Source organism: Cydia amplana, chromosome 11 (genome assembly GCF_948474715.1).
Source record: "Cydia amplana chromosome 11, ilCydAmpl1.1, whole genome shotgun sequence".
NCBI lineage: Eukaryota > Metazoa > Arthropoda > Insecta > Lepidoptera > Tortricidae > Cydia > Cydia amplana.
The window spans coordinates 510,770-533,610 of record NC_086079.1 but is presented as its reverse complement, the minus strand read 5'-3'; the positions used below and the strand labels follow the sequence as shown (position 1 = coordinate 533,610).

Below are 22,841 nucleotides of genomic sequence, written 5' to 3'. Positions count from 1 at the left end.
GCACGATCGTCTGTCCTGTTCGCCACGCTGACGTCACATCGCGCCACCACGCACCGGCCTGACTAGGGGAGATGGAAGTTGCTCCGGAGCACGGACACTCACTTCGGCGTCGCGCTTGATAGGGATCGGTTCATCCATTCACTTAGAATATTTATTCGTAGCTTAGTGTTAGACTTAGGACATTTAGTTAAGACCTAACTTGTAACTTTTATTCGTTTAAAAATAAATTTGTTGATTGGTTTTGTGCGGTTTTCTATTCTGATCCTTAAAATCAGATAGCGGGATAGGTACTTACGCGAGTGGCATCTGACAACTGGTTTTTTCGTTTAAAATTTTAAATTGATTTCCGTTAACTCATAGTGCGTTTGCTGTGCGCTTATTACTATTAATTTACTGCATATGAAGTTTTAACTTGCTTCTTTGCTATGTTTAGCATACGATGGTGCTTTTAGTAGTTTTTTGTACGTTCGTGAATCTTAATAGTTTTTAAATTACCCACTTTGTAAACGCGTGATAAGTTTTAATTCTTTTTGGTTGCTTCTTTTGCTTTTCGTTGCCAAGGAGATTGCGTAACGAGATTTTTTGTGCATGTCGAATTAAAACCTCTCGTTTTGCGTCGATTATTACGTTGCTAAATTAGAATCCTTTCAACCGTTTATACCGTTAACGTACACCTGTGTTATATTTGACATTAGTGTTGCTTTTTCGTTTCTTATTTAAAATGTCAGATAAATCATCCAGTCGTAAACGCAAACGTAGTAAGAGTAGAAAGGACAGAGATGATTTGCTACTAGATACGATTTTAGAAAAATTAAGAAAAATGGAGGATAAATTAGGATCTACGTCTTCAACGTCGCGCCCGTCGTCGTCGGTTCCAAGCGGTTGTTTTGTTTCCGGTTTTGATTCACAGCGAGCAACAACACCACCACTGCCGTCCCCAGCTGCCGCTGCGCCGCCGCTGGCTGGTGTTACTTTACCCGCAAGCGTTGGGGTTCCGGCGGTCGATAGTAGCCCGGCAGCAACAGAAAAGCCTCCGATGTCTGCTGCAACCTCACGCGGTGGTACTCCCGTCGACGAGGTAACGGAGAGGATCGTGGGAACGCTTTCGTCGTTGTTACAAGCAAGGCCGAACCATTATTACGTTTCAAATTTCGATCCACAGATTCATGACTTTGATGTTTGGTGTGCAGAGGTAGACCGCGCTCGTGAACGAAATCGTTGGGCTGATAATGAGTGTTTGTCACGTATTGCTAATTGTTTAAAGGGAGACGCGCGTTCATGGCTCAATGATTGGGTAACTAACGATCGCACTTGGAGTAATTTCAAAATTGAATTTCGTTCTCTTTGTCCACAAAACATTGATATGGCGACCGTTCTTTACGACCTTATGCGTACTGATTCTAAAGATTTTCCAACATACGCGGAATATGCTCGTCGTACACTGTTACGTTTAAACATTGTTACCGGTTTGTCGGACGACCTTAAAACTGCTATAGTTATCAGAGGCATTACAGATTCGCAGATCAAAGCAGCTGCCACTAACGCAAAGCTTAATCCAAAACAAATCGTAGATTTTTTGTCAGTATTTACAAAGCCTAGAAATGAGTCGCGTGTTTCATCCCACGATCCTGCCCGCAAACCTATGAATTCAAATCCGAGCAAAAGCGGATACAGTAGGCCGGACAATAGATCGAAATGTTTTAGTTGTGGCGGTGTAGGTCACAAGCGTAACAACTGCAATTTTGAAAGACCGAAAGTAGAAGATGCTTCTACTGATAGCACCAATCGTAGCGTACCGACGACCGGAAGTAGTACAGATTCGAATCATACGAATGAGGCCGCACCACGGACACAGACATCAAATAATAGGGCTCCCGTTACCTGTTCTTATTGTCATAAGAATGGTCATAGTGCTGAACGTTGTTTTGCGAAGCAGCGTGTTAAGACCGATTAGGTAAATTCAAGTATTTTGCAAGTCTCGATATGGCCACAAATAAAGATAGATCCTGAATCATCAATCATTTTGATAACTTAAAGATTCCTTGTGGACTGGCAAATGCACCTTCTACCAAAAATCATTTCGGAAACATGCACTTAAGCCATATATCGAGAGTGGAAAGGTCCTTATTTACATCGGCGATGTGTTGATTTTATCTGAAACTGTAGATAAAAGTTTATCCCTGTGTTGTGTCAGGTGTTAGAGACATTAACAAACACTGGATTTTCTATCAAGGAAAAAAAAATGTCATTTTCTAGCTACAGAGATTGAGTATTTAAGACAAATTATTAGTAGAGGTCAGGTACGGCCGAGTCCTAAAAAGAGTCAAATATTGCCTTTTCGATTCATTGTATAAAGACCAGGTGATGATGACCTATAACGCTCATTTTCAAGTGCAATATCGTTGTTTGGCACACTTTTTCTTATAGTTAATGATCGAACACGAATATTTGAAGTTTTAGTTGGGTAGCTGCTGCATTAGATTGTAAAACGCATTTCATTATACATACTTGAAATGCACCACGAATTGGTCAGGTGGTGCATTATTCAGAATTTGATTAGGGTAGAAGGAATATAACAAAGGCGCCGAGTGGTCCGATGCTGTATGACGAGTCGAACTTATTCTTAATTTGATTAAAAACGCAATGTTTCACCTCTCAAATTGCCAATGGGGATAGACGCTACTTTAATCCGTGACGTTGCTCTAAATAACACTAACGGGAATCGCGAGGCGTTAATGGTGTGTAGGAGGCAACGCGTTAGCGGTCGGCTGGCTGCATGGCAAAGGCAGCAGGATGAGGTTGCAATGCTCATGAGGGTTGCAAGCAGCCACATCGCTTAATTTTGTCATCGAATGAGCGCAAAGTACTTACTGGTAAATTGGAATCCGGTATAAAAGGTCCATATATAGTAACCTTGGTTTTTACCTCACCATCGACGTGAGCTTAAAGCTGCTGTCAGGCTCATTTGAACAGAATAGACGAGCTGCAATAGATGGTTCCGTGGCGTGGAGTTGGGACTCCCAAGACATGCGCAATATGTTTTAGAAAGTGAGTTAACTATTGTTCTCTTTGTTTATTTTTGCCTCTTGATTGTTGCAGAAGGTCACTTCGGACTATGTAAAACGGTTTTGTGACGGACGTGCGAGATGAGTTGCAGTGAATTTGTTCAAGACAGATAACGGTACCTGGTGTGGTACCTACGGCTTGTTGGCCGGCAGACTGCACCTAATGGGTGGCAGTGTGGGCTCAGGCCTGGCAGACTGCATCAATGAGTTGTATTGCAGTGTGATCACATTTCATCGTATGTACATGATTTACTTTGGCCGGCAGACTGCACTCTTGTGGGTGGCAGTGCGACCTTAGGGTTGCGGCAGATAGCAATAATTTGTATTGCTATTAACGGCTGGCAGAGTCTCGCAGGTAGACTATGCGACGTGTAGTCGTGGCAGACCATGGTATAGATTTATTTTGAGGCCTATGGGTATTTGTTAAAGAACGTACGTATGTACGTAGAAATGTGACAGTGGAAGTATGTATTGAAGTATGATTGAATTAATTTCATGTATTACATTTGACGAAGCAGGAGTGAGTGCACATGTGAAAGGTTATCTTGCATCATGGTGTTTAATGCGCACGAACATTATCATGCAAGATTTTGCAAGAACGGAGTGCAATTTTACTCTATGCTCAAGGGCTAATAATTTTTGTAAATTTATTTTCAGCCGAAGAGCAATGATGACAACAGTCCTCTAGAGTCTAGAAGATGGAGCGGCCGAGGACGTCTCGCAGTCAGGAACGGCCGTATTACCGAGGCCTTCCCATGAGCCCTAGGAGGGAGTGAAAAGGCACGATCGTCTGTCCTGTTCGCCACGCTGACGTCACATCGCGCCACCACGCACCGGCCTGACTAGGGGAGATGGAAGTTGCTCCGGAGCACGGACACTCACTTCGGCGTCGCGCTTGATAGGGATCGGTTCATCCATTCACTTAGAATATTTATTCGTAGCTTAGTGTTAGACTTAGGACATTTAGTTAAGACCTAACTTGTAACTTTTATTCGTTTAAAAATAAATTTGTTGATTGGTTTTGTGCGGTTTTCTATTCTGATCCTTAAAAGTATGATATGAATAATACATAGGTATATGATTCGCAAGACCGGTTGGGGTGGCTAATGATAATCTTACTTAGGTAGACAATTATTTTTCTCTCCGCTGCCATAATCATATCTTATACCTTTTAACGAGCAATTCTTGCATAGGTAATTATATATTTTGGGGATCTCGGAGACGGCTCTAACGATTTCGATGAAATTTGCTATATGGGGGTTTTCGGGGGCGATAAATCGATCTAGATCTTATCTCTGGGAAAACGCGAAAATTATTTTATTTTGGTATATCATGTTTTGTTTAAAATATACCTATGTTGATTATTTTATTAATATTTCAGTGTAAACAACCTTCGTAAGAATTTTAGGTTAAGTATGCTATGCCAAATGCTAACAAATCAAGTGCTAACTTTACAGCGAAGTGCGAATCCTTTGTCATGTCACTCACGTCATAAAAGCGATATAAAAACTTTATGCGGAGTTATTTTTTTTTTTTTTCAATCTCCCTTAGTTGCTCAAAGGAAGAGTTCTCTGAAAGGGATAAAATTCACTTTTGTACATATTTTATGGCATGTGTTATTTCACCAGTTGTTATTTTGTACACTAACGTGTCATAATACTATTAAATAGAAATAAATAGATTTATATATTTTATTTGCAAAAAATGTGGTACATAAATTAGGTGATGATAATTATGCATTTTAGACCAAACATCACATCTCCCTGAGATTGTAGGCAAACAAAATTTACTTCCAATCTAGCATTTATCATTATAAGACTACCTATACATGCACTTACATTACATATTTAACATTTCAAACAATATGGTACAATTGCAAAAACCAAATATAAATAAATTCAATGTCGAAACAAATTACAGATGTCAAATGGTTTTATTACAAGTTAAAAAGTTATAAAAACATTTGTCCGTCAGCCAATGCCGAAGTTTACTTAAAAACAGATTTTTAGCTACCTACAGTCCGTTAACTCTTAGAATGATCTTCTTAAAACAATACAATGCCACAAAAAGATTCAGTTAATACGATTAAATTAACAAGTAAATTTCCTTACAAAATACCCCACTTTTGGAAATCACCTACAAGACCTCTAATCCTTTCATCCATTTTTGGATCTGGAGTGACAGAAATTTTTCCAATATTATCTTTAGCAAAGTCAGGGATGTCATCATCATTAGTAAACAGTACAGGAGTTAACAGAAGACCAAATGCTAGACCACAATCTAGTCTCTTCTTGTACTCTGTTTCAAATTCACGCCGTGGGTACACTGACTCAACTTCCATGTTAAAATACTTAAGGAACTTTCTTAAACTTTCGTAATACAGATCTTTCAGATCATCAAGATGTTTTCTTCTAAACTCTTGGTCGGTGCAAGGGAAGATGAAATAGATGAAGTCCAGGACAGGACACCCGTAGTACAGCAACTGATAGTCCACTGGTATGACTTCAGTTATATTATCGCCATCCTGCAATATAATATTTATATTGGTTTACCGTTTATAACAAATACTTAAAACTACAATAGAGACTGTACCTACGAAACGATACCTACGTAATTTTTGAGTAGGTACCTAGTTGTAATGATAACTTTATTGCAATTCATTAAATTTCAAATTCGATTGACTTCATTGACCGTTTCCGCATCTTGCCACATTTAAAGATATATTTTAATTGGTAATGCGTTACTATACCACAGTATGATAAATAGATTACATTGATTACAATAATAAATAACACTTACTTTTTTCATAAGAATATTGTTAGCTCTGTAGTCACCATGGCATAAACAGCATCTACTCCCAGCATTTTCAAAGTAATTCTTTTTCACGGTTTCCATAACGACGGGTTTGAAATTGTTTAATCTAACTTGTTTATCCATATCCACACATTTATCCGTATACGTGCTCATACTGTCAATGAACTTTTGGTAATCATCGTTAAATTGATATGTCGCTTTCAAAGGCCTAATTTTCTTTTTGAAGTATTCAGGATGCTGTTTTTCCAAGACCCAGGACAAGCCGTGGAACCTGGCCAGCTGCTGAACAGAGAGTTGTGCAAACTTAAGAGGAACGACCTCCATTCGATGAACCGTCGTGAAGCCCTTTTTAGCAAGATTTTCCAGAATTATAGTGTTCGGATTCGTGGCATCGTAACTTTTGACCATATTGTATCTTTCTCCAACAGGAATATTGGCTTTGTTTTGTATATCATCGTACAATATTGAGAGGTGTCTGTAAAAGAAATTCTCCATGTTGTAACATTCTGCAATATCAAGAATAGTCATTTGTATGTCATCCATTTTATTTTTAATAAAAATATTGGTCTCTTTATCCTCGTCCGCAGTAGTTCCTTTAATGTCAACTTCGTACAGTTCTGCCAAAAAGTTGCCACCGCTGGTCGAGATTGACCTGTTGATAGTTTTGTGAGATATATATCCTTCTTTTTCTACTATTTTGTCAATAGATGCTTGTAACGGCGGCGGTAGAATATAGTCGCCAGAGGATAGAACTTTGAATTGGGTGTCGCAGCATTTTTCCGGTGCTTCCATTTTGATAAACGCTTTATTTTAGTTGAAGAACTCGAGCACTAGTGATAGACTTATTGAGTCGACGGAATAGTCGTTCTCTTATATACGGACCACGATATAAAGGCAGCTTCACATGCGTTGTTTTGCAGTTATATATATTTTTGTTTAATACCAACAAAACTAATGACCTGCAGGCGTATTATGGATGGCTTGATCCACGTGATAAAATAACTGTAACTTTTTAACACCGCGGCATAGAAAGTGATGGACACCGTTTCATCACGCTGTCACGTAGACAAAAACGACCATCATATCCGTACTGTATTGTTATTTAAATATGAATATAACGTGATATAACGCTTTTCAGTCGGGAGGTTAGTAAGTCAAAGAGGTTTGCAAATAGATAAATATGATATCGATTAAATTTGTTATTATGATTTTGAAATTGCTTGCTATCGATATCGATAACACTTTAGTCGGACGCTTTTGTCCCCGAAAAAGTGCCTATCGTATTTAGCCAATCGCTATGCATAGACCTTTAAGTAATTTAGCTAAATGAACCGTCACCGTGATCTGAGGTAGCGTTGTCCTAGTGCCTGTTATTCAATAAAACTTCATTACGCACAATACCCACTACTTTAACATAACAACTATAAGGACCATATTGTCTTGATTCTTATTACAGATACGTTGTTATTTACCCATCGTATATTGTTACTTGGAGTTTTTTTGCGTAGTAGTTGACATTGATGTAAAATAATCTCTTAATTAAAGAGTATAAGACACTAGTAAATATTGTGAATTATTTATTGCGATCATAAACTGAAATAAATGTCAAATATAGGGTATTTGGCTACTATTCAAATCGGTTTAGTTTTCGAACTGTCAAAACGATTTTGCTACTATGGCATTTATATGAAACTCTAGCATGTGACGTCACAATCAAATTATAGTTTTATAAGGGTTTAAAAAAAGGAAATTGTGTCTTAATCTCGTATAACTGATGTCTACGTTTCTCTAGTAATTTTCTGGTGCTTTATTTCATGCATGGTGTAAGATAATTAATTTGAAATACAATCAAATACCCTATTAAAGAAAAAGTGACGAAGCCCTCCAGTGGTGAAGGCCGGACTTGAACCGACGTTTTTTAGCAATCCGGGCTAACGCTTTGAATCCCCTAGGCCACCCCGCCACGGCGTAACCGATCCCAATTTTTCGACTATATGCCATCTTACTAAGACTAGGCGTCTTTGACCAACACTAAGGGCAAGCAATACGTGCTCGCACCTCGTGTACGAATTCCTTACGGAACTACGATATAGCGGGAGAGACTGGTGCTGCCATCTATACACAACTCATAGTTGTGTATTTAATGGGATATTTTCATTAAATTTCTTTATAAACCAATGACTTTTGATATGAGCTATTTGTTTTTAAATAGCGTACAAGATGTAACCAACAAATTGGCATATTTGAAATATGGTGATATGGGCCGCTCGCCATATGCTTATACATATATAGCAATATACCTATTTGTTATGGTGCAAAGGCTATCCATAGCCATCAAGCGCGGCAATGCCGCGAGTATTATGGGCACTTTTGCACCGGTAGCGTCTAGGAGCGGCAGCAATGTTTAGTTAGTAAGTTGTGTGTGTTTAGTTTGTAAGTATGACTGACTGTATGTATGTATATTGAGAAATAAAAAACTTATTTTGTTATATACTTAGCTGCGTTAATGAAAAAGGAAATTAATTCCTTTAAAAAATCGAAAATTTGGTCAGTACCCAAATTTCTGACATTTTATTACATTATTTTATCGTTTTTATGCTTTAGAGCGTAACCGAGGTATGAAATTAACCCACGAGTTTTACCACATATTAAAAGTTTGTGTTATAACTTAAAACTGGCCACAAAAATGGATTTCCCTTGTTACGGATCCTAAATGCGTGTTTAAATTCGTTCGTCGTGCGAAGGTGACGATGCAATGCAACTCGAGCCGGGGGATCCTTTTAGAGCTAAAAGGTGTCAATCGATTGACACCATTCAGCCAGCTCCGACGCTTATCCTACACGCAAGTGGACACGTAGTCGACTGAGTGCCAGCGATCTAAGGCACATAATAAATAATAGTACCTACTAGCAGGCGTGTCTCACTCCGCGATTTCGTCGCTTTGCTACAGGTAGCTAAAAGTACATCGTCCGTTCGGCCCCAATTTTGGGGAAAGCCATAAGCCGCGCGTGGCTCTGTCGCCACCTAGCGGCCATATCTGTGCTGATCGTAATAGACGCGTTTTGTTAGAGAGTGAGTCTTCTGTACTTAGTACTATTATTTATTCTGTGCTACTAGGTACCTACAGAAGATTCACTCTCTAACAAAACGCGTCTATTACGAGATTACGACAGATATGATAAGCGCGAGCAGGTATCCCCGTTCCGTAGCAGTGCGTGGCAACTACTATGGCCAGACACCAAAATTGGTGTGGGCCGCATGGCCCGCATGTACCTACTTGTAGGTACTTGTAGTGGCGGAGTGAGCCACGCCTGCCTAAAGTATCTCAGGTAATAAATCGAAGTATAATTACAAAGGCCGTTTACGGTAGCGTCTAAATCGACATTGAATAGTTTAGTATGCAACATAAGATTGCGTATCTTTAGGAACTAACTATGTAGGTACTTAATTTTGCTATATTCCAATGTTGAGGAATTCAAAGGAATAAGTAAATAGAGATAAGGGTCAATTTCTGAACACGATTTTTTTTCTGTCCGTGATGAAAATCGCGGGTTAGCATCAGATAATACTTACCATTTTTTTTTTACATAAAGAAGTCACCCTTTCACACCGAGTTCCATATGAATTCACTGATTAGTTGGTTTTTAGAGTACACTTAAAAATACCTAAAGGCTCAAATTACTACTCCCGTGCCCTGTCCGGAATCGACTTTTGAGCATAATGAAAAATCCTACGAAAAATTCTACATTAGTATCACTAATTTAGTGTCAAATACTTAAACTAGATGATATTTACTATCACTGAGCACATACACTATTAGCTTCATTGTGGTAAATAACTCGTGATCGATGTTTAAATTTTGTCCGAGCGCGCGAGTACAATTTCGTTGGCAAAACTCAAAGGGCTCTGACAGCCGACGTTTGTATTTGAACCGCCTCGTATCCCGCCTCACCTGTACTGGCAGTATTCGGCTGTCTCTCAAAGCAAGCGGATGTAAGTCAAGCCGCGGCGTGTTCGAGCAAATCGCGTAAGTATTTCGGAAGCCGGGTGGGCGACAATTTTTTTCTAATTTCGATGCCCCTTATAAATTTTATTTTCCACATAGCTTTTCAATAACAATTGTCATATTTAGGAGCCCTTTATGTATCTTTATGTAAGAGATAACATAACAGTTTGGTCAAAAACGAATTAAATTTTTGGCGAATTTTTTTATTACGAATTCTAATTTTCGTGCCCTAATTCCCATAGCATATTTACCTAAAACAGCTGATTAAGTGGCACGGGAATTAGAAAGTATTACATATATTGTCAACAAATCTTTTATTGGGGGCACTGTAAGTTAATTGGCAATGTTTACATCATATTATTATTACATATATATATTGGCATTGAATATATATTATATGTAATAATAATATGAAGTATATCTTTTTATTTTACATTTAAGGAAATCTTAAAGAATGCACAAAAATCTGTGAACGGTTTTTTAGTATAAGTATTATAGTACATACAGGGTGGACCCGAATAACCCGGGCAATTTTAATACGTAAGGTAAGGTGGGGTAAGACGACACCGGGGTAAGACTATCACTTGTATGGAATCCTTGTACTGTTAGTCTTGCCCCACCTTACCTTATTCATTGATCATATTATAACATTAAAATATTATATAAACATAAAACTATTTCTGGAATGATTACATATTATAATACCTGTACCTAAGGTTACATGAAACAAAATGAGTCAAATTTGCAATGTTTTTTTTTGTAAATTTGACAGCTGACAGCGTATGCCGTATAAAGTTTAAATATCTGGGAGACTGAGCTTTGCTTGGAAAACATATACCTACCTAAAAACTCAAAAATGCGCGTGTTTCCAGAGATAACACCTAGCTAGATCGATTTTTCACCCCAGAAAACCCTCATATATGATCAAATTTCATCGAAATCGTTAGAGCCGTTTCCGTGATCCCCGAAATATATACAAGAATTGCTCGTTTAATAGATTAGTTGTTATAAATTAGCTTTTCTAATACAAGAAAAATTTAATATATCCTATTCTTACTATATTATAAATGCGAAAGTATCTCTGTCTGTCTGTCTGTTATCTCGTCATGCTTAAACCGCTGAACCAATATTATTTTGATGATATTTGGCATGGAGATAGTTTGAGGCCCGGGGAAGGACAAAGGATCTGGGGGCACGGCAGTGCCGCCGCCAAGTCGAGCAAAACAAAGTGGCACGGCCGTACCATCAAATCTCAATAACATTCTATCAAAATAACATTTAATTTGAACATGTAGTCTAAGAATTAATGCACTTTATAATCCCTTAGTTTTGTCACTGACACAATCACTCACGATCATCATTATTCTAAGGTACTTCTAGCATACCCACAAGTTCCAAATTTGAAACGTAATACTGCAATATTAGTCATGTTCTAAAGATCTAATAACTGCATAAATAAGTTTGTAATCCTAGAAATATATGCGATAACAAATTTACCTTTTAGTTCTTACAACTAGTAGGGAAAGTAAAGGTACACTACGATGTACGATGTGAGTATGTATAAAGATGTGTATAGTTATGATATATGTGTATACATAGTATCAGTATGGTATGGGTATGATTACCTGAAAAGAAGGACAGCCTACAAAAAGAGATGGGATCCTATCAAAAACATTACATGTAAAAAGATGCAAGTCTCGCAACGCAGTTCTTCTACTATAAAAAAGTTTTGAGATCAAGACCAAGTCGGTTATTTTAATCAGTGCCAGGGGGTATTAAAACCGTAATACTATTAGATACCTTATTAGGGTTCCGTAGCCAAATGGCAAAAAACGGAACCCTTATGGATTCGTCATGTCTGTCTGTCTGTGATAGTCTTACCCCGGTGATAGTTTTACCCCACCTTACCTCATATGTGGTCAAACAATTTTTTGTGTTATGAATTTATGAAGGCAGCATATTCGATTTCTTCAGATTAACTTACACAATAACTTCTTCTCTCTGTGCCCCTATTTATTTCTTAGTATCATTTCCTATACGGCCATATACCAGATCATACACCTTGTACCTATCTACATGCAGATACATAATGACACTTTTTAATGAATAGTTTTGTATGTAAGGCGGACAAGTTTACGCAACTACTCAAAGTATTGTTTTGAAATATGTATATTTTACTAAGAAAGAGAGATTAGTTGCCATTAAAATCAAGGAAACGATTAGTCAAATACGTAGTTTTTAGTGTATCATACTTTCGTAGATTTGTCGTCCGAAACTAAAATTAAAGAAGGTAAATATTCGATGCCACTTCAGTATGGTCGAAGTATATTATTGTAGATTAAAATATACATAAATAATAGTTTTAACTACCAAAATAAGTTAAGAAAACAATTCCTGTGCTATGTTCTAATTTACGTGCTAGTAAAATCTAATTCCCATGGACACACTAATTCCCGTGCCCTGACCAAACTTTTAAATTGAAATAACTTTTATAGTTTTATGAATATTTTTACCCCATAAGAAAATTAATATTTATTATATTTTTTATCAAATTATCAGCATATTTTTTTTTGTGTAATGTTGGTATTTCAAAATTCCATGGGAATTAGACAAAAATGCTCGTTTGGTGAAATTGACCCATAAAGATAGCTTATTATTCAAGTAGGCATACGTATTATACAACGTCAAATAAAGCTACACCGGCTCCAACCCTACTCCACTGCCTCGATAAGATTTAAATCCCCCCTCAAGCGTTTCTGTATACTCAAGGTCATAGCAGATAGGGTGGATTGTACCTTCTGGAAATTTTGGGTTGAACTAATAATAATACAGTGGGGAACACAGGACTGTGCGGTCTATAATGCCTAGATGCAGTTTCAGGTGTGACTACGAATTTTGCCATTGCAATGTTAACCCGATGCACTACGATGCATTTGACTCAAAATGCACTTGAATTTTTTCACTACAAACGATACTCGCTAGCCTCCCGGCACGCTCCTGGATAAGTTCTAGACATAAATCTCTGCAGAAGACTTGCAGGTGTTGCAGCAGGAATGTAAGAAAATCACAGCCGCACAGCCCATGAACGACGCGGCGCAAAACTTAGACTTCTAGTAACGTAACGTCGATCCTAGGCTAGTGTCAGCTTCTACACAACAATCTAACGTACCTGAGCACAGCTCACCTGCTCTCAGACCTCTGAGACTCACATTTCTTAATCTAGAAACGTTCGTGACGAATATAGAGATCATAGCACGTTTTCCTTGTATGTGTGTATGTGTGTGTATGTCTAGTTATCGTAAACGTACACGTGTGTTGCGTAGGTTAAGATACTATGACGTGAACATGTCTTTACTATACGATCCGTCGTCATGCCGGCAATGATAGTAACGTTAGGCTGCCTCAGCAGCAAGTACAAACGTCTGATGTGTGCTCTGTATGCTGCAATGTGTCGCAACGCTCGAGACACATCGCTGCTGTAATGTTGCACAAACATTATTTACATTATGAAAGCCGTGTGGCATCCGCCACCGTCTTGCTCGGACCCTCGGACGGCGAGAATAAGGCAGCAGCAAAAGTGTTAGCGAAAAGCGTTAGAGACAAACCAAAGAAAGTCTGCAGCGCAATAATTTGACATCGAATTAAAAAACTACATATGGCAATGTTTTTTAAGCAGTCAGTAAACGTCATGCACTATGGTATGTGTTTGTCAAAATCGTTTAAATATTCATTGTGTTTTGTGATGAACGGAATAAACATGGTGAAACCTTACAAAACCGGCGTGCGGGAGTTACTTTTCCGCATGACGAATAATTTTACACTTGTAAAATGTCAGCACGAGGCGATTCAAGCTGAAAAACGACAATGTTTACAAAATTTGGAGTTGATGACGGGTAAGTGGAATGAAACATCTTAATACTTCACCATATATGTACCTACTTAGATAATATAATATTGGTTTAGACTAAGGTTTCACAGCAAATTGAACACACCTAATAGGTAGCGTAGCGTTGGGAGGCCATTGCTTCGCTTTAAAGATTGCGCAAAGAGGGACATGATTGCCTTCCATATCGACCACCGAGACTGGGAGAGGCTTGCAGAACAGCGGACGGATTGGCGCAAACGTGTTGTGGAGGGTCGCAAGTTTTGTGATGAGACCTGGTTCGCCGCACTCGCTGACAAGAGGCAAAAGCGACGACAAGGCGTCTCAGTGCCGTTTTCCGGAAATCTCCTTTGTCAGTCCTGTGGTAGACCATGTCGGTCTCGCATCGGTCTATTCAGCCACCAAAAAAGGTGTTTCTCCGGCGTTACACCATAAATCGTCTGGAATAGACGCAAAGGCCAATGATGATGAATAGGTATAGGCATACTTATGAACTTCCTCTAACATTTCGAGAAACTCATTGGTACTAGCCGGGTTTTGAGCTCGAACCCACAACCTCCATGCTTATGCTCACGGCATGGGTACCTACTAGTTAAAGCTAAAATTAATTTTTAATATATATGTTTATTGTTTTAATGGTTTATTTCGTTTTTCCGAAAACTTTAGTTCGCAAATTGCGGGCAATTTCTCTGTCAATCTAATTACGCCTTAATGGGAGTAAAAGAGAAAGATGCTCGCATATTGAGAACTTCGGTGTTCGCGGTAGGCCCTCTGTACCTATTTACCGCCGTCGCGGATATTACAAAAGCTTATTAATTTTGATGAAGCCAAATGTCCCATTCTCCCAATATTATTTATCAATATTAGTATATGTCTACATATTAATAGTGACATCTATTGTTGGAATGAAATTTATTTTACCATAAAAATTAAGCTGTGCATACAGCTTAATTTTTTCATAGACGGTAAATATGGTAGAAATTTCACAAGTATCAAGACTATTTAATCCATTTTCTGTGGTGTTGTCGCATACTGATTTTTAAAAACTACTTTTAATCTAGCGCTGCAGACTTTCTTTGGTTTGTCTCTATCACACTTTACTTTTCTTCTGTGGCCGTATATAGCAACCCAATTATCCCAAATACCTTATCTTGGGTTTTATAAAAACTAGCACGGGTTCGTTTTGCTACGTCATTTCGTAAATCCCAGCCGGTGTAATTTTCCTTGTTAACCAAATGATTAAACGCGTGTATAGGTCAAATAATTATTTGACTTATCACCCCGTTGTGTTATGAGGATAACGATCGTTAAAACGTATGTATCGCTAGGCATGAACATGTGTGGCAAAGCCCAATGATGTCATCGGGAATTCGACTGTATTCCCGCCGCAGTTTGCGTTATATGTGTCGTTATAATTAAAAATTATCGCTACGCCCCGTTACTATATGCGCTCCTTTGAAAACAAAATCACGGCAGAACTTTCGTATGTTGCGACGTGTTCGCTGAGGGGCTCCAAGCCGCTGTCGATAAGCCTGAGTAAAATACATGGTTTTTTCTTCAAAAATAGCACAGTCGCTGCACCTCGTTCTATTGTGTGACCGCGAGCTCCATGCAGCGTTGGAGAGTCACGTGCGCCGCTGTTTTATCAGTAGCTCGATGTAGCGGCCAAGACACGGAGCTGAGCGCCTACCGCGAACCACGTTCGACGTGTTGCCTCTCTGTCGCACTTGTAAATTCGTACGTAAGTGTGACAGGGAGGTAACACGTCGAACGTGGTTCGCGGTAGGCCCTCTGCACCTGGTCGGCGTGCAAGTTAATCTTGTACGGAGTTTGAAAACGTTAGCATGTCAAAACGTATGCACTTTGTATTAGCTACATTAGGTACGAAGCCAACTTTAGTTTGAAAACAAACAGCATGGTAACATTTATTTAATTATGGCATAAAAATATGGTGAAATTCGGTTGACGTCAGGGTTTTAGGCAAACCACAGGAATAGTTGCCTATTATTACAATGTTATCGGCATTATTTCTAATGGGTGACGCAAGAGTATGAACCGTTCGCGATTTAACCATATATGGTGATTATTTATTAATTTAATTTCAGGATTATTGCCTAATAAATTTTCCTTACTTTGCGTCATTGGATCGTTCAATTTGCGGCCGCTGATATCAGCAGGCTACTATATAATGTCCCCCAAACCTTCCTCGATATTCATAAACCCACCGACCGCCACTGAGTGGACACGTGCGCCCACAGGAAAACTGTGACCCGTGACCCTCCGTACTCTATGTAAGTATTGAATATTTAAATTAATTATTTTGTGCATTTTTATACTTCTCTTGTGCATTCTTTCCAGGGATAAAGCGCCTGTTTTATGACTGAATTTAATATTTTATCTCTTTTCATTCGTAGCTACTGAATCAAAATGGTTTCAAACACTCTGCTGGTGCTGATGGCGGTGTGCATGCTGGTCACAGCGAGGCCTGAATCAAGCCTGGAGCTGCGCAACCATCAAAAAGCTGTGAGTATACCATTTCTACAAACTCCCATCAACCACCCATCCAAGTTTCTTATTACCGTTGCAATTTCTAAGCAAAGAGTTTGTCCTATGCCCCGACCCTCGGAATGTCTTGTAAGCTTCAACGAAATTAATGTTAATTTTTCTATTTACAGATGACCGATCCAACCAGGTCCCGCCGGAGTGCCGAAGGACCAGCAGGCTCGCACGTCGTCAAGAAGTCCGGGATGTTGGGGACCCGGATCGGATTTGGTGAAGGCCCAGACCCCAACACATACTGGGCCTGTTAATTGGGGAACATTTACGCTTATTACTTGTGTTTTATACTTTTATAATTATAAATAAAAGTTATTATGTAATATTTCCTTGTATTATTGACGTAGATAAGCTGATGCGACACCGCGTCCAGTAGGTATCCCAACTGTTGTATATACCTGGCTACAGGCTTAGGTCACCATCGGTCTGCTAGCCTACATGCACATAGAATGTGCATCGGACCGATGTGCAGATATAGGCGTTACGCTGCAACTTGTGCAACAGATACTGCACCCTGATGGGTCGAGCGTAACGGGTTGGGAGTTGACACCGTTGCATGATAGAACTGTGTCTCCTGAGTTCAAAAATACCACCCTCCTCTACCCCCGACCCTTAACTTTGGAGTTATAGGCCGTACGTTCTTGTGTAATTGAGTTATAGGCCGTACGTTCTTGTGTAATTGAGTTATAGGCCGTACGTTCTTGTGTAATTGACTGTAGAGGAGAAGAACCTGTATAAGAGAGGAAATAGGTACCTACTTCCTCATTTGGACTCCAGATTCTTACTCTTTAAAAGTAATTAATGGCTTAAGATCACGATCTCGATGTTGAAGAAGTGCTATCATTCGTAGCTTCATTGTATATACAGAGAACTCTAGGGACCTGGACCCACTTTGGGACCAATCTTGGGACCAATTCTATCAATGGATGCTTTATTGGGACATAAAATGACAATTAAATACAGTAAAATTAAATAAATTAAACAATATAAAATTACCAATTCTCTCATACTTGGAATGATTTGTATTTGTATGTGGATTTTTTTTCGGAGATTTTAATTTTTGGTTAGTTCCAAGACCTCTTCATTCTGAGCTGAATGAACACGAAATCCCAATGTGTGGCAAAACAAAATGAATTTTTCCGTTGTGTTACAAAATGTATACTTTTTTTTAGCCTATTAGTGTGTCCCACTGCTGGGCAAAGGCTTCCCCTCTTTCCCGCCACTTGACTCTGTCCAATGCACACTCCCGCCACTCCGCACAGAATGTATCAAGGTTGTGTGTATACTTAACGTTAGATAAATACAAAAATACATTACATACATAAGTTTGATAACTCAGGAATAAATATTCATGATGAACACAGATATAAATGCCCTTACCGGGATTACAACCCGGGACCTCCTGCATATGAGGCCATTCTTTAAGATGATGAAATGAAATTTATTAAGATGTATAAACACTAGTTTATTTTCAAGCTGAGTCACAATGAAATTTGCTTTTTTATCACGACAAATTTTTATGTTCAAATATGTACATATTTAAAATTATCTATACAAACAAGAAATCGTAATGTCGACACCAGAGGCCGTACCATGAGTCACTGACAGTGTCAAAACTGACATAAACGCTATCGAGAACGTAATTTACTTTCTATACATCTCGTTCGCACTAATACGCGAGTACGAGCGAGATGTATAGAAAGTAAATTACGTTATCGATGGCGTTTATGTCAGAGCCAAACTGATGGTAGCCGTACAGGAAGAAGATACTTGAAAACAGTCATATAATTATTTGTGTAGGCTCATTTATTTAACATAGATTAATTTTACTTTATAATTAGTAATTATAGCGCTACATACGTACATACGTATGTATGTATATACTTTATTGCACATGGAAATAAAAACACGAGAAACATAGTTACAGAGTAAATTAAATACAACAAAGGCGAACTTATCCCTGTATGCGATCTCTTCCAGTTAACATTTGAGGAAACGAATAAAACAAAACAGAAGTAACGATGAATGACAAACAAAAACAACATACATGTACATACATGTAGATAAATAGGTATTTTATCTATAACTGTTCATGCTGCCAAAAAAACTCTCCCATACAATCAATGTTAAGTACGTTCTCATTTTAAAACGGCATGTAATTTGGCATGAACATTTTTTTTATTATGAGCCTATATTGTCCCACTGCTGGTGCTGGGCAAAGGCCTCCCTCTTATTCTTCGTATCCCTATCCTCGGAAGTCTCCCGGCATGAACATAATTATTGATTTAAAACATTTGGAATTTAGTAAAACGTTATATACGGTCGGCACAACAGGTATTTCTCTATATTTTGATCGGGTCGCCACTTTCCCGAATGAAGGTTGAGGGAGGCGATGGCTGAGATACGCGTCGTACTCGTGAACGGGTGCTGTTTGTGGAGACGGGTCTGTTTAAGCTAACACGAATATATTTAGTAACTTTATTTTTTAATTTAATTGCAGTGAGACGCCTCATTCGGTTCTCGTATGTTTTTTTTTTCTCGTAATGTGTTAATCATACAGGATTGTGACTCTTGGAGACCCTATACATCTCTAAGGATAATTTGATAAACTATGTTATTTTTTAGTTCTGACACTTAGAGACATTTACACCTCTAAATAAGTTTAGATTTTTTTTCCATGTATCTGTTTTGTTTTTATTTTAATATTATTATTATAGTTTTTTTATGTAATTGGACATTAAGAGACCTTATACATCTCTATGTAATTGTATTACGTTAGTTTGATTTGGTAGTTGTAGTTGTATTTAATAATTGTTGATGTATAATTATTATTGTTTTGCTTTTATGTAAATTCAATGTTGACGTGTAAAAGTGCCCTTGTGGCCTATTTGCTGAATAAATGTTGAAGTTGAAGTTGAAGTTGAAGTCTCTTCCATTCCCCTCTATATATCTTTAGTCACCTCAGCGCTCACTCCTTTCTAACGACCGTTCCTTTTTTTTCTTAGTGACGAGTGAAGAATAATATTTCTCAGTAAGAATGGATAGAGCTTGAGATTACGAGTAAGTATAAATAATATGAAAATTCCCAATTCGTGTAGCCATCACTCAAACGTCACATCTTACCTTTTACCTTTAAACGAGCAATTCTTGTATATTTATTTATTTATTTATATGTACCTATGTATACATATTTTGAGGATATCGGAAACGGCTCTCACGATTTCGATGAAATTTGCTATATGGGGGTTTTCGGGGGCGAAAAATCGATCTAACCAGGTCTTATTTCTGGGAAAACCCGCATTTTTCCGAGCAAAGCTCGGGTCTCCCAGATATTAATCTATAGTACGTGAACGTACTGATGGTATGTTGTCTTTAGGAATTAAATAATAACAGTGGGAGTGCCGTTGGGGATGTTGGTAAAACGATCGATCACACCAAGGGCGCGCCAAGTTCAGTCGATACAGTTTTCGGTTAGTACAAGTTGCAAGGGCAGGTCGCAAAAGTTAAGTTAGGTGTTAGGTATAATATGTTCATGTTTATTGGTAGGTGTAAGTAGTAAGCACTTGGTTGTACACAAAATATATACATGAGTACAAAGTTACTAGGCCAAGTGGGGTATCATTTGAATAAGCGTGAGTTGTAATGTTGTAAATTCCAAAACATTTTACAATGAAAAAAAATGTATAAAAAACCGGCCAAGTGCGAGTCGGACTCGCGCACGGAGGGTTCCGCACCATCAACAAAAAATAGAGCAAAACAAGCAAAAAAACGGTCACCCATCAAAGTACTGACCCCGCCCGACGTTGCTTAACTTCGGTCAAAAATCACGTTTGTTGTATGGGAGCCCCACTTAAATCTTTATTTTATTCTGTTTTTAGTATTTGTTGTTATAGCGGCAACAGAAATACACCATCTGTGAAAATTTCAACTGTCTAGCTATCACGGTTCGTGAGATACAGCCTGGTGACAGACGGACGGACGGACGGACGGACAGCGGAGTCTTAGTAATAGGGTCCCGTTTTTACCCTTTGGGTACGGAACCCTAAAAAATACCATACATGCAAAGGAAAATGGACAAAAATACCTTCTCCTCCTTGTCTTATCTACGAAATTTTCCAAAGAAAACATACATTTTTACATAACATTAAAATGCTAATACTGCTTAATGCTTTAAGAAAATTAATTAAATTTTCATAAAACCAACGTAGCTTCTTTAAATTCCCCAGTAACATATCCCAACTCAACCACAACACGGCGCCAGCGAAATTGAATCTTCCTAATTAAAACCCAGATCTTTTCAAATTAATTAACTAGAAAGTTGATTCCTTGATTAATGTATAGCGTGTATTTCGTTTCGGCAAATTTGTTTCTTTTGGGAGACATGATTTAGCGTCAAGGGCGACAGTGCTTACCATCGGACGATTTGTATGCTCGTTTGCCTCCTATATCATATTTATAAACCTATTAAATAACGGCGATTTAAAAATTTGAACCGAAGAGGTCACAATAAATCCAATGGACAAAATAAATTAAGAACGCAAAAACGGCAAACTCTTTTAGGAGAAGATAAAGTTGTCTAAAGAAAATCCAATAAAATTGAAACGGAATGGAATGAATCACAGACAAGACATCCTCTAGACTCAGCATAGTAGCGCTACCCCCTCTGCCACAAATATACGGTAGTTTCATAATCATAATCATAATATTTATTGATAATATAAATTACATGTCACATTTTATACAGTGTATAAAGATTATATTTAAGTATTAATTTTCGCTACATAATGTAGGTTGTATTTAATATAGTACATCTACCTAAGTTCCTAAATTTTAAAGAACTCTTTATGGTCGTAGAACGCTTGCTCGACTAACCAATTTTTTAATTTGTTTTTAAATATTGCTACGCTTTTGGCAACTACTATTGAATCCGGGAGTCGATTGTATACTTTTGGGCCCAATATGTGAATGAGCTTGTCCGATTTGACCAGCTTGTGCGGCACGGGCGCGAGCCTGCAGGGGGCGCGGCGCGCGGGGTAGCGGCGCGGGGCCGCAAGAGCCGAGGCCGGGGCGCTGTCTGCTTGCGAGCGCGCGTATAATGCCGCTTGAAAGATTAGTAACGACGGCAAGGTTAGGATGCCTAGGGCTTTGAAATGCGGTTTTGCCGATTCGGTTTGAGCGATTCGGACTATAGCTCGTACGGCGCGCTTTTGTAACCGAAATACACGCTCCCAATCTGCGGCTCGCGCCCACAGCTCGACCCCGTACTGCAGGTGTGCGTGCACCGATGCAAAATAACACGCTCTCAGCATATCGCGGGGCAATAACCGAGCCAGACGTTTTAGTGCGAAGCAGGCCGCTGATAACTTATTACACACTTTATCAATATGGGCCGCCCAAGTCAGTCCTCTGTCCAGTTCGAAGCCCAGGAAAGTTGAGCTCGCGGCTTGTTCGATATTCAGCCCGTTTGCGCGTACAGACATGGACCTCGTTTCCCTTCCCGAGAGGTCGAAGTGAACAAAGTGCGTTTTCCGTATGTTCAACGTGAGGCCATTTTTACTGAACCAGTCGGAGAGAAGCGCTGCAGTAGTATTTAGCCGGTCGCTAAGTGCGTCACAGCTCTGAGCGGTGACCACCACTGCTACGTCGTCCGCATACATGAATGTCTCACCGCTGTGCACTGCCTCAGGTAGATCGTTCAGCAGCAGTGAGAACAGTATGTTCGAGACGGACGACCCCTGCGCTACGCCGATGTGGGTTCGAACCGGGTCTGAACGCAGGCGTCCCCCGTCCGCCACGATTACCTGCGTTCTGTTACGCAGCATGTTGATCATTAGACTCAGGGCTCGGTCATCGAAACCGTAGTGGCGTAGCTTATCTTCCAGGACACCGTGATCCGCCAAGTCGAAGGCTTTAGACAAGTCGCAGCATATCACTGCGACTTGGTTTTTTGTTTCACGAGCCCCTAGAATCCGGCGTACAACCGCGCGCGTTAGCGCTGACGTCGATCGGCCTTTGCGATACGCATATTGTTGCTCGGAGAGTGCATCGGTGGATACGAGGAAGTCCGTTATCCTCGCGCTGAGACCATATTCAAAGACTTTGGCTAGGACGGGGATGATCGCTACCGGTCGGTACGCATCCATGTCCGCCCTCTTGCCTTTGCCCTTGAATAATGGCGCTATCCGACTTTCCTTTAGGGCCTCCGGAAATACTCCTTCACGAATACACCTATTATATGCAGTCGCCAGTATCGGTGCTAGATCTGCGGCCACCGTCCTGAGCATGACAACAGAAATATCAAAGATGTCTCTCGTAGTTTTCTTTGCAATACCCGATGTGATGATGGTAAACACGTCGCTCGGCGTGAAAGGCCTCAGTCGGATGCACCGATCGGCGGGCGGGCGCGCGGCGCGCAGCGCGTCGAGCGCGGCAGTGCGCACCGCGGGTGCGGCGCCGCACGCTTCCGCCGCCGCGACAAATCTACAATTCATTGTATCGGCCGCATCTTTCTTGGAAG

The 22,841-nt window shown here is 39.4% G+C and overlaps 2 protein-coding genes across 2 annotated transcripts in view; both read right to left on the bottom strand.

Annotated features, from left to right (window-relative positions):
• The window catches only part of LOC134652291 (uncharacterized), a 306,378-nt gene that overhangs the window by 258,578 nt on the left and 24,959 nt on the right, over positions 1-22,841 (bottom strand). The window lies entirely within an intron of this gene.
• On the bottom strand, positions 5,152-6,745 carry LOC134652364 (uncharacterized). The gene is made up of 2 exons (XM_063507537.1): positions 5,865-6,745; positions 5,152-5,589 (listed from the first exon to the last, which is right to left on the bottom strand). The coding sequence occupies exons 1-2, from the start codon at positions 6,669-6,671 to the stop codon at positions 5,173-5,175; spliced, it is 1,224 nt and encodes a 407-aa protein (XP_063363607.1). The 5' UTR covers positions 6,672-6,745; the 3' UTR covers positions 5,152-5,172.

What these genes read in the sequence shown, in the direction of transcription:
- LOC134652364 (XM_063507537.1), bottom strand. Translation starts at nt 6,671, where the DNA reads ATGGAAGCACCGGAAAAATGCTGCGACACCCAATTCAAAGTTCTATCC. An exon ending in ACAATATTCTTATGAAAAAA is followed by an intron (nt 5,590 to 5,864) that starts GTAAGTGTTATT and finishes ATTATATTGCAG; the next exon opens with GATGGCGATAATATAACTGA.